Source organism: Apus apus, chromosome 3 (assembly GCF_020740795.1).
Source record: "Apus apus isolate bApuApu2 chromosome 3, bApuApu2.pri.cur, whole genome shotgun sequence".
In the NCBI taxonomy this organism is placed as follows: domain Eukaryota; kingdom Metazoa; phylum Chordata; class Aves; order Apodiformes; family Apodidae; genus Apus; species Apus apus.
Window position 1 is genome coordinate 106,838,648 of NC_067284.1, and position 14,965 is coordinate 106,853,612.

General features: G+C 49.5%; 1 protein-coding gene across 4 annotated transcripts in view; it reads right to left on the reverse strand.

Moving 5' to 3' along the window:
• LOC127382597 (gallinacin-13-like) overlaps window positions 1–14,687 on the reverse strand; it is a 592,294-nt gene extending 577,607 nt beyond the window's left edge. For 3 of the 4 annotated variants that reach the window (XM_051614428.1, XM_051614429.1, XM_051614427.1), the window contains exons 1-3: window positions 14,362–14,687; window positions 13,931–14,098; window positions 12,328–12,480 (exon numbers count right to left, since the gene is read on the reverse strand). In XM_051614428.1, the coding sequence (XP_051470388.1) occupies window positions 12,359–12,480; window positions 13,931–13,991 (183 nt within the window). In that variant the 5' untranslated portion in view covers window positions 13,992–14,098; window positions 14,362–14,687 and the 3' untranslated portion in view covers window positions 12,328–12,358. Of the gene's footprint in view, window positions 1–12,233; window positions 12,481–13,930; window positions 14,099–14,361 lie in introns of those variants that run through there. The other variant, XM_051614426.1, reaches the window with a different exon arrangement.
• Between the last annotated feature and the right edge of the window lie 278 nt (window positions 14,688–14,965).

A 14,965-nucleotide genomic window follows, 5' to 3' on the forward strand; every position in this document is an offset into this window, starting at 1 on the left:
TCCTTGAGCATCTTCCTTCTTACTGTGGTGCTGAGCTGCACGTCGCACGGTGAGCAGAGGCTGAATAAACCTCTGCCCCCACTCCAAAAACCATCCTGGCGCCCGCTGGGAAAGCCCAGACTGGTGTTTATGCCAGAAGACAAACAAACATCTCAGACAAACAGCCCTGACCTCCTCCTCTTTCCCCAACTAAATCAGGCCTTTTCTGCTTATCTCTGCATCCCTGGGGTAGCCCTTTGCAGAGATATTCTGGGAGCCCTGCACTGTCGTTTCCTCCCAGCGTGGTTTCCTTCGGAGCAGGGTCAGCACCACCACCCTCTCCCAGCAGGGCCCCGCGGGATGCCTGCGGTCCCCTGGGATGCTTGGGGCTATCACTGGGAGGACATCAGCCAGAGGAGAAGGAAGCACTTCCACAGGAGCTGATGGTCCAGGAGCCAGGGAGGCTGGAGGGTGCTAGGCAAGGAAGAAAAACAGGAAGGTGGTGTCAGATAAGGCCCTGGAAGAGGAATATAGAGGAATAGCGGAGGGTAGGAGGGAAATGAAGATCAACAGCTTCTCTTACGTCTCTTCCAGCAGACGTTGTGCCATGAGAGGAAGCTGCCAAGACAAAGGCAGCCCAGAAGAATCTTTCTCATCACTTTAGGAAGCAAGTCTCAGCCTCATAGCAAGGTGGGAGCTGGGGATGCCCCAGTAGGTCTGTCTGCATGTTGCCCAGGGAAGTCCCACCCAGCAGGGAAGTTAGAACTAGATGACCTTTAACATCTCTTCCAAGGATTCTGTGAATCTATAAATGGATTCACAGAATGGTTTGGATTGGAAAGAGCCTTAAGGTCATCTGCCATGGGCAGGGACACCTTGCACTAGACCAGGTTGCTCCAAGCCCCTTCCAACCTGGCCTTGAACACTTCCAGGGAGGGGGTAGCCAAAAATTCTCTGGGCAATCTGTACCAGTGTCTCACCAAATATTTCTCTACCCATGAGCTTCTGGGAACATGCCAGGTCTGAGACCTTTTTACTGCAAGAAAGTTCATTGGGAATGGTCCCTGGCATTTACTCATGGCCAGAATGTGCCCATGTTTTGTTTAGTTCAGTGCTCACTGGTCAGGGTTAAAAGCAAGGACATAGTTATTTAACAGTGTAGTCAAAGGCACTTATTTAATTCCCTCCTTGATAGGAGGGATTATCCATGTCCTGCCAAAGTATCATGTCAAAAGGGAGAGTCTGGTAGATGATAAACCCGGAAGGGAAGAGGTCAAATCATCAGATACATGAAAGGTTGAAAAGACCTAACAGGATGACTGGGTTCCCCATGCTGAGATGGGATGCAGCACATCTGTCTGAGCTGCCAGACAAGGGATGTGGGCAGGTGACCCCAAGCAGAATCATCTCAGTAACCTGATCAAGAAGCCGTGATCACTGATGCTGCAGGGGATGGAAACCAAAATCCCAGCCTAAGAGTAACAATCACAAGTGCCTACCACAAGGACATAGCTGACTTGACCAGATGTGGCTGGTGTCCACCAAAGGCAGAACCAGTTTCTCTAATACTTGGGATGCGGGACTTGGGCCAAGAGGAAAGGAGGTGAAGTATCTGTGAGCTGAATCCCTCTCTCCATGCCTCAGGGTTGTCTTCTGTTCCACTCTTCGTGCTTCCCCTTGGCTCTCTCTCTAGTGCACAGTAGGGTATTATGGGGTGATAAGAGCTGGGTAATGACAGCCAAACTCCCTTGGCATTTTCAGGCATGGCTTGGACAACCTTGAGAAGAGGGGACAAAGGAAGTGTTGGTCATAAGCCCTCTCTAGAGTCCATCTCATCCCACCACTAACATCAGTGGTATGCTGAAGCTGAGCCTGTGCTCATGGTCAGGTTCCCAGCTGGCATCAGTGGAGCAGGACTGGACTACAAACACTCAAGTGGTGAAACTCAGCCAGGTCATGTGGAGGAAGCAATGAGGGACCCCCAAGGTCTGTGTGATCTATCCTTCAGCATCTTACTGCTGATCTGGGTGTCTCCAAGCATGCTCTAGAGATGGATACCACGTGTCCTTGCCAGATTGATCTGGAGGGGCACATGTGATCACATTGTAGGCATAACACAATGGATGGGATATAAGAAGGTGGTGCCTGTGATAGGCCATGACAGGGAGAATGATGATCCGAAATTGCATCTAGTTAGTGAAGGAAAGATGGGCTCAGTGAGTCCTTTGTGCACGGGCTGCATAAAGGAGCAGACCCTCTGTTCCGTTCCAACGTAACAAGAAGAAAGTGAGTGACATACAACACCCTGTCACACTACTGTTCTGGTCTCTTCACCATGGAGACCAGACCAACTTCTCCAGGCCTGAGCAGAAAGCCTTTGGAGAGAAGGCCAGGCTCCTTTGTGGCTTGTTAGGTGGTAAGATGCCAACAATAAGAAAGTCTAGGTAACTCCATACATGCAAGTGGCAATGCCCATAGCTGGGTCAGCTCCAGGACTGGGAATTGCTGGGCCCGGGACTGGGTTTGTCTCCTTTGCTGAGCCTCCCAAAGGGCAGCATCACCAGAAGAGAGAAGGGAACAAGTGAGAGCAGAAGCCAGCCCAGAGGCATGGTCTGCTCCTGGCAGGGACTTCACTTCCTCCAAGCATATGTAGAATGGAGCCAAAGGAGCAGTGTTGGGTTTGGGAGAGGCTTGTGTCAAGGTCTGACTGGGCTGGCAAGTAAATGACTGACTGATGCTCTCTATGAACCCCTCTGCCTTCCCAGAAAGGGAAAGAGAATAAGAGAGAGAGACTTACAAGTTGGAAACTAAGCTACACAGCTCTAATGAAACAGTAGTTGATGGAAAAGAAAATAATGAAGTATGTTTAAATGTGTAGTAACCCAGTATTGCTCCCCCCAGTAACACTCAGGTCACCACTGAGGCTGCAGGGCTGGCTCTGGGAAACTCCCAGACTGGGCTCCTGGACTCAGTAGCAGATGGGAACTGGATTCAGGAACACACAGATTCAGGAACACAGGGATCTGGAAGAATTTTCCTGCTGAAACCTTTTGCTCTATAGTTTGCACAAGGGAAAAAAACAACAACAGAAAGGGTCATGGGATGTTTCTATGGAAGGTCTAATCCTGTCAAAACCCACTTTTTTCAGTATGGATGTCTCTAACAGCCCGTATCCCAAAATAAACTACTATTGTAAGATGTAAAGATAATATTAAAAGATCACAGAATCACAGAAAGGTTTGGGTTGAAAGAGACCTTTAAAGATCATCTAGTTCCAACCCCTCTGCCATGGGCAGGGACACCTCCCACTAGAATTTCCAACAGAAAATATATTTCTTAAGCATCTAATAAATTATGTTTGACACCCTTGGACAACCTCTTCAGCTTTCCTCAGAAACAGCTGATCTAGGTTTCCCTGGCTGGAGCAGGAGGTGGATCAAAGGTCTCCTGAAGTCCCACCCAGCCTCAGTCACTCCATGTTTTCATAAGCTTTTCTCCAGCATTCACCTCTGGGAGAAAGAGCCATCTTAGGCCCCATCTTACAGGTGGGTAAACTGAGGCAGAAAATCTTGCAAAGGATTCAAAGGCAGGAGCAGAAACCAGCTCTCCAGACACCCGGTCATACACCGTGGGAAAAACTCTATCCTGAAGCTGAACAAGTGCCAAACCTCAAGTAAGGTGGTTTCCCACAGCAAGCCTTTGCTGACCTCCTGTTTGCTGGGATGCTGGCTCAGGCAGCCTCAGCCCAGGAAAAAAACACTAGAAAACTTGATTTTTTGATTCAGCATTTCTGTCACCATCTGGGAGGAGCATCTGGCACCAGGGACATTTCTGGACCAGTGCATGCACTCATCCAGACAGGCAACACCTCCTTGGAAGCAGACATTGTTGGTAGCTGGTTTGGTGCATGTTTTATTGACAGTGGGAGCTAAAGAAGTAAAAAACCCCTCTGGTTTAGTCCTGGAATTTCTCAAGGAAGACAAAGCATCAGGGGAAGCTTCCTGTCTGTTCCCCCCATGGCTCATGCAAGTTATTTTACTAGCTTATGAGTTGGTGGTTGAATGTTAATTTAGGAGTTGTCTCCTTCCAGAAATGTACCTGGAGTCAGCCAGCAGCACCCTGTGTGATTTTTGGCAAAGCAATGACACAAATGCTCGTGTCTCCCTGTGTCACCTCTGCCTACAGAGGGAAGAGGGAGCCCTGGATTTGCTTGTTGCTGTTTGCATGATGAAGGGTTGGGTCTGCAGCCTCATAATCTCTTGCTGGGTGGTTGCCTGATCCAACCAGAATGGGCCTGCAGGGATGGGTTCCTAAAAACCTTTGTGGTTCATGGATGCCTTGGCTTTGCATCTATTACACCAGTTTTCCCAGCTAAAGGAGGACCTTTCCCATATTCCTCAAAATAAGTGCTATCTGTGTGCTGATTGCCCTGTGGGGACAAGGAAAGGCCACAGCAGGTGAAAGCAGGGACTGGGAGAATTAATTACCCCCCACTGTAGGAGAAGAACAGGTTTGTGCCCAACTAAAGAACCTGAAGGTACAGAAGTCTATGGGATCTGATGGGATTCACCCACAGGTCCTGACGGAGCTGGCAGATGCAGTTCCTAAGCCTCTGTCCATCATATTTGAGAGGTCATGGCAGTCTGCTGAGGTTCCTGCTGGTTGGAAAAAGGGGAACATGGCCCCTCTTTTTAAACAGGGGGAAAAGGAAGACCCGGGGAGCTACAGGCCGGTCAGTCTCACCTCTGTGCCTGGCAAGATCATGGAGCAGATCCTCCTGGAAAGTCTGCTAAGGCACATGGGAAATAAGGAGGTGATTGGTGACAGCCAGCATGGCTTCACTAAGGGCAAGTCATGCCTGACTGTTCTGGTGGCCTTCTACAACAAGGCTACAGGGATGGCGGATGGTGGCAGAGCAACTGATGTCATCTACCTGGATTTGTGCAAGGTGTTTGACACTGTCCCACATGACATCCTGGTCTCCAAACTGACAAGGCATGGGTTTGACAGATGGACCACTCAGTGGCTAACTAGTTGGCTGGATGGCCACACACAGAGTTGTGGTCAATGGCTCAGTGTCCAGATGGGAGGCAGGTGACCAGTGGTGTCCCTCAGGGGTCAGTACTGGGACCAGTGCTGTTTAACATCTTTGTTGGATACATGGACAGTGGGATTGAGTGTCATCATGAGCCAAAGCCAGGGGGGCTACCAGCTGTCAAGGTGCCTCCGCGATTTCCCCCTGTAATTTGGAGGGGTTGTTGAATAAGACCGAGGCTCACACGTGGCGTTTGCCTCTCGCAGAGGAACGGCCGCTGCGGGACTGGATTTGAGAGTGGAAGTTAGATACACCCCCGCCATGCTCATGAATTGCTACTGAGACCAATGCTTAGTTTAAGAATTAACCAGTTTATTAAGGGTTAACACAAACTGAGGGATGAGGTTTAGGGAAAATGTAGAAATGGCAAATGGATAGAGCAAGGAAGTAATGCGAAAGTGCTGTGCCCTTCAGGGAGGTGATGCAAAAAGTGCTGTGCCCTTAGGATGTTCTCTCTGAGAGAGGGTTGTGGATCAAAGCAGGGGGAGGGAGGACTTGAGCCCGACAGCACAGTTAGACTGTGTATGTGTTTACCCTTCTGTAGCGTGTGGCTCCTGGGATGAGGGTTCTTTTCCAGCTGGCAGGGCTTGGCAGCAGGTCCGTCTTCCCGGTACCAGGGGCGACCCCCGCAGCAGTAGCAGCAGCAGGCGGGCGGGACAGGCTCCAGTCCTGGGGCAGAGCGGGCAGGCAGCTACGGCAGGATCTCGAAATCCTTGGTTTCGGGGGGCAGCCCCTTGAGATTCAGCAGCAGCTGTTCCCCCTCAGCGATTTGGTTTTGGTTTCCGCAGCAACCAGCAGCAAAACGGGGGCTGCTCCGGCCCCAGTGGCTGTGGGAAGGACCCGGTGCTGCAGGGGTCAGAACCCGGCACACTCGCCGTTATTCACCACCTTTTCATACCCCCGTGGCCCCTCTGTCCAGCCAGTGTCACTGTCCAGAGCCAAGTAACATCCATGAGCCCCAAGTTAGGGCGGTAACTATTCGGGGCAATGCATAACTTGTGGCCCATCCTTCCTGCCTTGTACCACACCTGTTGTTTTGCTTTCTTATGTCCTCGAGCAGCAGGCCTGGTTTTGGTCCCTTAGCTGGGTACAATCAGCAGAAGGGCTTTGCTGCCTTAAAAGGCATTTTGTTTAGAGTTGCGTGGGGAAGAAGAACCGTTTCCCACAAGTGTATCCTCAGCAAGTTTGCTGATGGTACCAAGCTGTGTGGTGGGGTTGACATCCAAGAGGGAAGAGATGCCATCCAGAAGGACCTTGACAGGTGGGCCAGTGCCAGCCTCATGAAATTCAACAAGGCCAAGATATTTGTTGGCCTTATAAAACCCTGGCCTTATGTATTGGTCTAAGGATGACCATTGCCCTCATGAGAGCTGCTGCAAACAGACCCATACATCAGAAACCCACTCATCTCTGCCCCACGCTCAAGTCACAGAGAGTGACACAGAAGGTCTCCACACGTATTTTGAGGTTCAGTTTTAACTCAGGGTGGTCCAGCCGGTGGCCTGGTGGTTGGCAAAGGCTGGTGGGATGATTCTGCCTGTCTCTGAAGGCATTTTGAAGGCTTTCACCATGTGATTCTGACTAGTGACAGGCTTGTTGTGGAGGCTGATAACTGAATTAGCTTGAGCCAAAATTGCTTCTGCCTACACTCAGCAGGACCTTGGATCATCCCCCACTGTGTCAGCTCACAGAATGGAGGGGACCCTTTTCCAGCCTGTGCTTAACCCACCACAGTTAGTCACACCCCAGGACACTCTGCTAATGAACTGTGCTTGAAGACCATCATCTCCTGGCAGATAGCAGCTCCCCACGGAACAGGCAGCCTGGGAGGGGTGATGCTGATGGTGAAACCTCCCATCCATCAAGGAAACACGGCTGCCACCTCCCCACACCAGCTACCAGGAGTAATCACATCACTAAGCAGACAAAACATGCACGTTTTTCCCCAGCCATGAGCTCCCATTTGTTTTCTCTCCCATGTGCTCAGTGTCAGAGATGTCTCGTGCTCAGATAGGGCTGCTCCTTGGCTGTGGAACATACATTAGAAGATGACATTGTCAACCAGCCCCATTTGTGGAAACACCAGCCTGGGAAGTCCATAATGCACTTAACGGGGCATCACACTGCTTGGTGGGTCCAATCCATAACTCTACTCCTTGGGGAGATAAACTTATTCACATTCCAACAAGCCAGGTTTCAGATTCTGCTCTACAAAAGGGCTGTGGGCCAAGACCCTGCCTTCCCAGGGCTTGATAAAAGTGACCACTGCATAAACCCAGTGAGATGCAATGTGCAGTTGACAACTGCAGCCACTGTGACGGGACCCTAGTTGCTCTGTCTGTGTCTGATACAGCTGAGCATTCTGCTGTATTGATATCTTTCCTGCTGGCTGGAGCTTTCCCCCAGTCCTGGGAAGAATCAGTCTGACACCAAGGAGGGGTCATACCCCTTGGGGTCTTGATAACCCAACCAACATCCTTGCAAAAGTTCTCTCCATTTCTACTTACACACATATGAACCGAAAGATACGTTTTCAGGAAGAGTGTTTTAGGATCTCGCCCAAGGAATTTCAGATTGTCTCTACTGGGCCAGGAGGCTATAGTTCTGACACAACTGCTTTGCCAACACATTCCTTCAAAAACCCATTTTCCCTTTCCTTGTTTCATAGATTTGGGGAGCATGGGGTCAGTGAAGGATGGGGTGGGTGGACATTCATGCCCGTGTGCCTCCCCTCCTCCCGTCCTCCTCCCCATCACCCTTCCCAGCCCCTTCCCCTCTTCTCAGCAAAGATAAGCTCGCTGATGGAAAAAATGTTGTCACACATATCTCACTTCCAGTGTGTGGGAGTCACTGATAGCAACACGAAGATCTGGACAATAAAGCCTCCTGACAGCTTATGTGTCCATCCCAGGCGTGGGGACCTGATCCTGGAGGAAGGGCTGAGCACTTACAGGGCTTGGGGACAGGTCCCTGTGTCCCTGGTGAGGAGATGGAGAGGGGAAGTGGGTCCCTTACCCTCCCTCATCTGGGTTGGGAAACCTTTCCCCAGTTTCAGCATTGCCTCTCATCCCTGGGGTGTCTCCAAACCAAGAGCCTTGAGCTTTTGGCTGCAGGTGGTTGTGCTGAGGAGCAGCCCTGCAGCTGCTCACCACCATGTTTGTTTTGGAGCATCCCCACCCACTAGTGCTCCCTGCCCGGGGACGGGGGGGGGGGCTGCATTGCTCCAGCACTGCTGTTGTACCCCGTGGGGCTGCCAAAAGGACCCAGAGCACCTCGTCAGGAGGGTGAAGTAATTTATTTACTTCTAGGAAAAAAAACACACAACTTTATTACACAGCCTCTGAGACATTAGGGCTCACCAGCTGCCAAGCTCTTGCTCTGACGTGGAGAGCTGAGGTCAATCTTGGTGGCTGAGTCTTTTCTCTGTCCCTTTGTAGGGGTGTGCAAATGGGGCACCGATTTATTCATGTAAAAAACGTGCCAAGGTATTGCTGGCAGAGATTCTTTGATTGGCAGAAGTGTCTCCATGGTGGCAGGTCACCTTGGGCCCCCTTGGCCATCCACAGAGATAAGAAAACCCTTGTGAAACATAATTTCTTGCTGCACGGAGCCTGTTCCTCCAGCTCTCAAGAGAGCCGTGGAGGCCAAGGGGATGGAGATCTCTGCTTCATAGATGTTTAAAACACTTGCCCAGTGCAAGGGCTTGGCTCTGCCTGAGATGGAAATGGTTCTTGAGAAACAGGGCTTAGGTGTGAAAGAACCCCTGAAGGTGACCCTAGTTTGCAGCACTCTTGTTTTTTCAGTATCTATTTTCTCACTGTAACAACCAAAAGCGAGAATGATTTTTACACAAAATCTTATTTTTTCTGAGTAAAAAAAAAAAAAAAAATTCTAAATTTCCCAGCTGGAGAGAGAACAACTCAGTGTTTACATTTCTGCTCCATGCCTTGGGGGCTGCAGTTCTTCTCCCTGTAGTCCCCATTTTCCTCTGGAGGGCTGGTCTCTAAAGTCAGGTGTGAGCAAGATGATACATTGGGGTGGGGAAAAGATATTTTTTGTAACAATAAAATAATAGAAAATAAAATTTTCCCTGCTGGTGGAAGAGAGTGAGAACTAGATGATCTTTAGGGTCCCATCCATCAAAAAATATTTACAATTCTATGATTCTAGAAAATAAAAATATTAAAGGACCACTGCTGTAGGGAACCATCTCTCTCCTTGGGCTATGGCTCCTGTGTCCCACAAGGCTTTTCCCTCCCTAGGGTTGTGTTGTAGGAGACAGGAAGTACAGTTTGTTTCTGGGTTTAGCCAAAAATACTTTTACGTATTGAATCATTCTTTTCTGATCAAACTGCACTTCTGGAGCAGAGAAGAAAAGCAGAGGTGACGTTAGGGCTTATTACTGTTATATGGAGAATCACAGAATCATGTTCATGAATCTGATAATTCATAGAATGAGGGGTTTCCATTCAAAGTCAGGGAAAAAGGCCAAAAACATGTAGAGGAAGATCTGATGCTCCACCTCAAAACTATTTCCATGGTAAATTTGTAGGCAGCCCTGCTTGAGATCACTCCCAACCTCAAGTTTGATTAAGGGGCACACAGACACTCCCTCTGCCCTGGCCTCCTCGTTTGGTGGCAAGGGGGATCTCCTAACCCTTTGCAGAGGGTGACAGAGAATTTTCCTGGTTGCCTGCCTGGGACGTGAGAGGTTAAACTCTCCCAGGCCTTAACAGGAGCAAATCTGGAGGACAGCATCCCCCTTGACTCCAGCAGCACAGAGGCTCTTTCTTCTAGGCAGCGGCTGCTAGCCGGCTCCATCCTGCTTGCGGGGAGCGATTTCCCTCTGCAGTGCCTTGCCAGCGAGCACACACACACACGCACATACACACACACCCCCCCCCATGTGCATCTCACAAGGCTCACATTCAGGGGCTCCCCACCTCCTTTCCCTCGCAGCCCCAGCAGCCCGTCCCTGAGATGTCACCCTGCCCCTGATAAGGCGCAGGGGCGGCTGCGAGAGGAAAGCTCCCAGTTGCTCCCGGCGCCAGGCTGGGTAGAGGCAGACATGTCTAACCCTCGCCTCCTCCAGCAGCGGCCAAAAACAGATGACATCACCTCCTTGTCCCCCCCACCTCCCTATATTTCCCCCCACCCCCCACCCCAAGCATCCCTATCAGCCCTACGGAGAGGCGTGTGCATGGAGGAGCAAGGAGGAAGGAGGAAGGCAGAGGGAGGAGGTCGGGGGAAAAGAGGGAAGGCGAAGGCTGGAGCTGGAAGTTGGTTACTTTGGCAAGAAGACAAAGTTCTGCAAAGCTTCACCGGACAGACTTCAAAAAGGTGGAAAAACTGGAGGCTCGTTTCTGGCAGGTCCTGTTATCAAGAGGAGCCTTATCTGCTTGATGGGACTGATGGCTCGAGCGAGCCAGAGTGGCTGCTAACCTCTGGCTGAGCTTTCCAAGGCCCCTGAGGAGCTGGACTGTCACTCAACGGAGAGGAGCAGCATCCAGCCACTGTTTGCTGCCTGTGGAGTGAGAGGAGCAAGGACAGGGGTATTTCCAGCCTGGGAGCACACAGGAGCCCTGTCCCTCACTGATTTGATCCACAGTGACAGGAGAGATCTCTCCCTGCTCAGAGTCCCAGTGAAGACAGGACAGATCTCCACTGTCAATCAGCACGGTTGAGTCACTGGTTTTACCAGTTTCCTTCTGTTTCCTCCAGGACAAGAATGGTCCCTCTGGGGTAGATAGTGGGGTGGGTTTGGGTCAAAGTTAGGTGTGTGGCTGGAGGTTTTGCAGTCCAAGGAAGGTTTTGGATGGCATTTTTAGCCACCTCCTTCCTTGCATGTCCCAGAGACCATGCTGGGTGTTTTCTAGAGATGAACCCTCCTCTCGAGGAGACTTTCATATCCCCTCATGCCCACTCACATCTCCAAGACATAGCTGTTCTTGTTCACCCTACATCACCTCCTTTCCTATGTGAGGACCTGCTCCTGGAGTCCTGCTCCAGAGGACATTGTAGTGGGCAATTCCCCTTCCTTCTTAGCACCACAGTCAACAACATTTGCTTCCTAGTAAGGAGCTGCTGTAAATGAACTTGGTCTTGGCCCATTCTCACTCATAATTCCACCCAGCATATGCTGGAAATGAGGCAGTGATGCCCCTCATATCCCATCTGGGATATGGTTTGAAATACACAAGTGCATCCTCTATCTCTGCCCAAAACACTTTGCATGGGTGAAGCATGGGTGAAACTGTCCCCAGGCTTTTGGTCTGTGCCAGCTGGTCCAGGCACGACCCTGGCATGGCTCAGGGAACAGCATAGGCCTACCAGGCAGTTTCTATGCAGGCATCAAGTATAAGGATGGAAATACTCTTTTTGCCTTGCCTTGCTTTTCATCAGCTGCTTCAGACCTCTTCTTCTGCCCCCAGACCCACAGCTAACCCCACCCTGGGTTATCCCTCACCATCAAATACCAGTGAGGCCAGAAAAGCTCCTTTTGCTTTTATCAGCTTGATGAGTGGTTTATTTTTTAAAATTAATTTAAACCTCACACTATGCAGGCAAGATTTCACAGGAGAATCATTCCATGCAGAAGTGAGGCAAGACCAGGACGCACCACACTGACCATGTGACCACTATTGCTCTGCATGTGGGAGTGGGATTTCTTCTCCATCTCACTCACCTTTACCTTGTCTCAGAGGTAAAGAGAACCTGAACCACTGGCCCCGGTTCCCCTTATTGTTGTTACAGGGGTGGAAGGGGCACTTCTAGAGGGCACATCAGACCTCTATCTTGGATCCACCTCCTTGAAGAGTATGGATCCTGCCGTTGTCTCTTCTGTGGATGGATAGAGCAGGAGGTAGAGGTTGATGAAGGCTGTGACAGGCACAGAGATATAGGTATGGAATAGAAGGAAGGCTCCATAACTGCTGGAAAAGCCCAGCAGACCCCTTTCTGGATGCCACCCTGGAAGTGCACAGATGAGCCCTTGGTCCTGTGCTGCATCTTCCAGCCCTGTGCAGATGTTTTGGATATCCTAGTGCATCTCAAGCATCTCTAAATGTCTCTGGGTGGGCAAGTCCATCAAACCCCAAGTGCTAGTCAGGATGGTCCATCTCAGAGGGAAACACGGCTGAGCACTGGACCCAGAAGAATCTATAAACCAAACATATTTATTGGTGCAGGAAAAAACAAGCTGTGGGTGTAGTTCTGGCGGTGTCCAAGAGCAGATCCAGGGCTGGTCTCCATGAGGTGCTGGGGTCTGTCCCAGCGTGGCGGGTCTCATCGGCAGCAGCGCAGGCGGCCGTTGGCGCAGCTCCCTTCCCAGCGCTCCGTGTGGAAGCAAAGCCTCCGGCAGTGGCCGTGGTTGCTTCTGCACTGCTGGCTGTCTGAAAGGCCTCTTGCTGCAAGAGAAAAAGGGATGGGAGAGCTTCTGTGGGGACTTGAGAACCCACTTGGAGCCCTGCTGTTAAATGCTTGCTGTTGTCAGTGGGGAGATTCAGCTGCCTTCATGGTGAAGGTCAGATGTGCTCGGAGGAGCATCTCCCTCCAGCAAGCACTGGGAGTGTCTGAACAAGTGGCTTAGGCCAGACAGCCAGGCTTGGGTTGGCTAAGTTAGGTTAGGTGAGTTAGGTGAGGTGGCTACCTTGGGCAACATCAAAAGTCAGAGAAGAGTCTTTTTTTTTAATAGATGTTTTATCTGTTGGTTTGTTCATGGTTTTTTTTGTGTGATTCTTGATTTCTTGGTGTTTCAAGGGGTGGGGGTTTTTGTTTGTCTTAAATCTTCCTTTTTTGATAAAAAAGGTTTGTGCTGCTTCTCTTTAAACACAGCAGGAACATCAAGTTTGAGGTTTCTGGAGGGATAGACTGATGGATATTCAACATCAGGGGAGTAGGCAAACCTTGCTCCTCCCTTTATCCCTAGGAGTTAAGTTAGCTAAATTATATAAGAAAGATGGGGACAGACTTTTAGCAGGGCCTGTTGCAATAAGACAAGAGCTAATTATTTCAAACTAAATGAAGGTAGATTTAGATTAGTCACAAGGAAGGAATACTCTGTGATGAAGCTGATGAGACACTGACCCAGGTTACCCAGAGCAGCTGTGGCTGCCCCATCCCTGGAAGTGTTGAAAGCCAGGTTGGATGTGGCTCAGACCAGCCTGCTCTAGTGGGAGGTGTCCCTGCCCATGCAGGGGGGCTGGAACTAGATGATCTTTAAAGGTCTCTTCCAACCCAAACCATTCTATGATGCTATAAACAGGCTAAACAAGTAAATCACCTCTTCTTGGTTATCAGGTTTGTTTTCTGTGAGAGTTATGCCACCATAGGCCTAGTAACACCATAGTGACCTTAGAGCTGAATTAAACCTCAATTCCTAACATATATATACAAGCAACAAGAGAAAAAGCCCAGGCAAGGAAGCTTTTTCTATTAAACCAGAATCCCAGAAGAAAGCAGACAGACAAAAAATTAAACTAATACTCTTTCCTCTCACTTTTTTTCCCCTGGAGATGCTTTTTGATTTCATGGCATTCTCCTTGTTTTGTGGAGGATGAAGTTTATATCCTGGTCAGGAGCAGAACTCAGACTCCCTTCTTAGGCTTAGCATTTCTGGATGGGTTTGAGGGGATGTGGAGGAGGCAAAATACAGTCTATGAGCCTCAGGCACCTGTATCCAGGAACTTCATGGAGACAATTTCAGAAGAATATTTTTTCCTTGGAAGCAAGAGTCAGGTCAGCCTCGACTTGATTTGATTTGACTTGAGGCTCTTGTCCTTTTCTACCTCAGGGTGAGAACCTGTCTTTTCTCTCTCCACAGTCCCTTAGAAATCCCTGTGAGTATTTTGTCCTTACCGGGAACATCCTGTAGGAGGAGAATGACAATGACTGCAAAGATCAGCTGAAGGATCCTCATGGCTGAAGCTGGGTAGAGGTTCCACCACGAGGAGGAGTGAAGGGCCGTGAAGAGATGGAGAAGAGGGAAATCCAGAATTTATAGTGCCCGGAGGTTGTGTAATGCTCCTGGAGCAGAGGGAACTTTGTCAATCTTAGATGCATTTCAACATGACAGCAAACAGTTGCACTGGGATGTGCCCTTCTTGGACACACTATGTTACAGAAACAAAAAAACAAAACTAAAACCATGGAAAAAGAGAAAAAAACCCCTAACATCAAGCATGTAAAAGAGAAAAACAGAAAAAAAAGGCAAGGTTTTGTCAACAAATTGCACTGAGCACTGAGGATCTGCTACTGGTTGCTGCTGGAGACAGGATGTTGGGGCTTACCCAGTCTGGCTCTTCTTGTGTTTGCAGGCTTGAGCATGTGTTGTTAGAATCCTGTCCAAGCATTTGCAGTATCAAAGTTGTTTTTTTTATTTCCAGCTCCCAGTCTCTGTATGTAGCACTGACACAATCAAGAGTGAAAACATCCAGAGTCTCCTCCTCAGCACTTCCCAACGTACAACGTTGACATGAAAATCACAGGATACTTAAAAATCAAAGGTTTTCTTTCCAAGCTTCTGTGCTGTAATGAGACTGCTTGCCAAGCTTTTGTTTACAGCTGCCAAGAAAAATGGCAATTTAGCATCTTATTCATTTCTGTATTTATTAAATGGGAAAGCTGGGATGCTTCCCTCTAATTATGAGGAGCAGGAGCATGAGGAAAGCTTCTTTATTACAGCTCTCCCAAGAACGCTGGCAGGCTCTCAGGTTTGTCCTGGTTCTCCAGGTCTGTTCCAGGAAATTTGTGGACGTGGGACCTGCGTTTCAGCTTGGGAAAACAACACAAAGCAAATAATGAGCAGAAATCTCCCCAACCAACAGCAAACAGAGGCAGAGGAAACAGAAACTTTATAAAGGTTTCTATTCACAACAACCACGCATCAGAGGG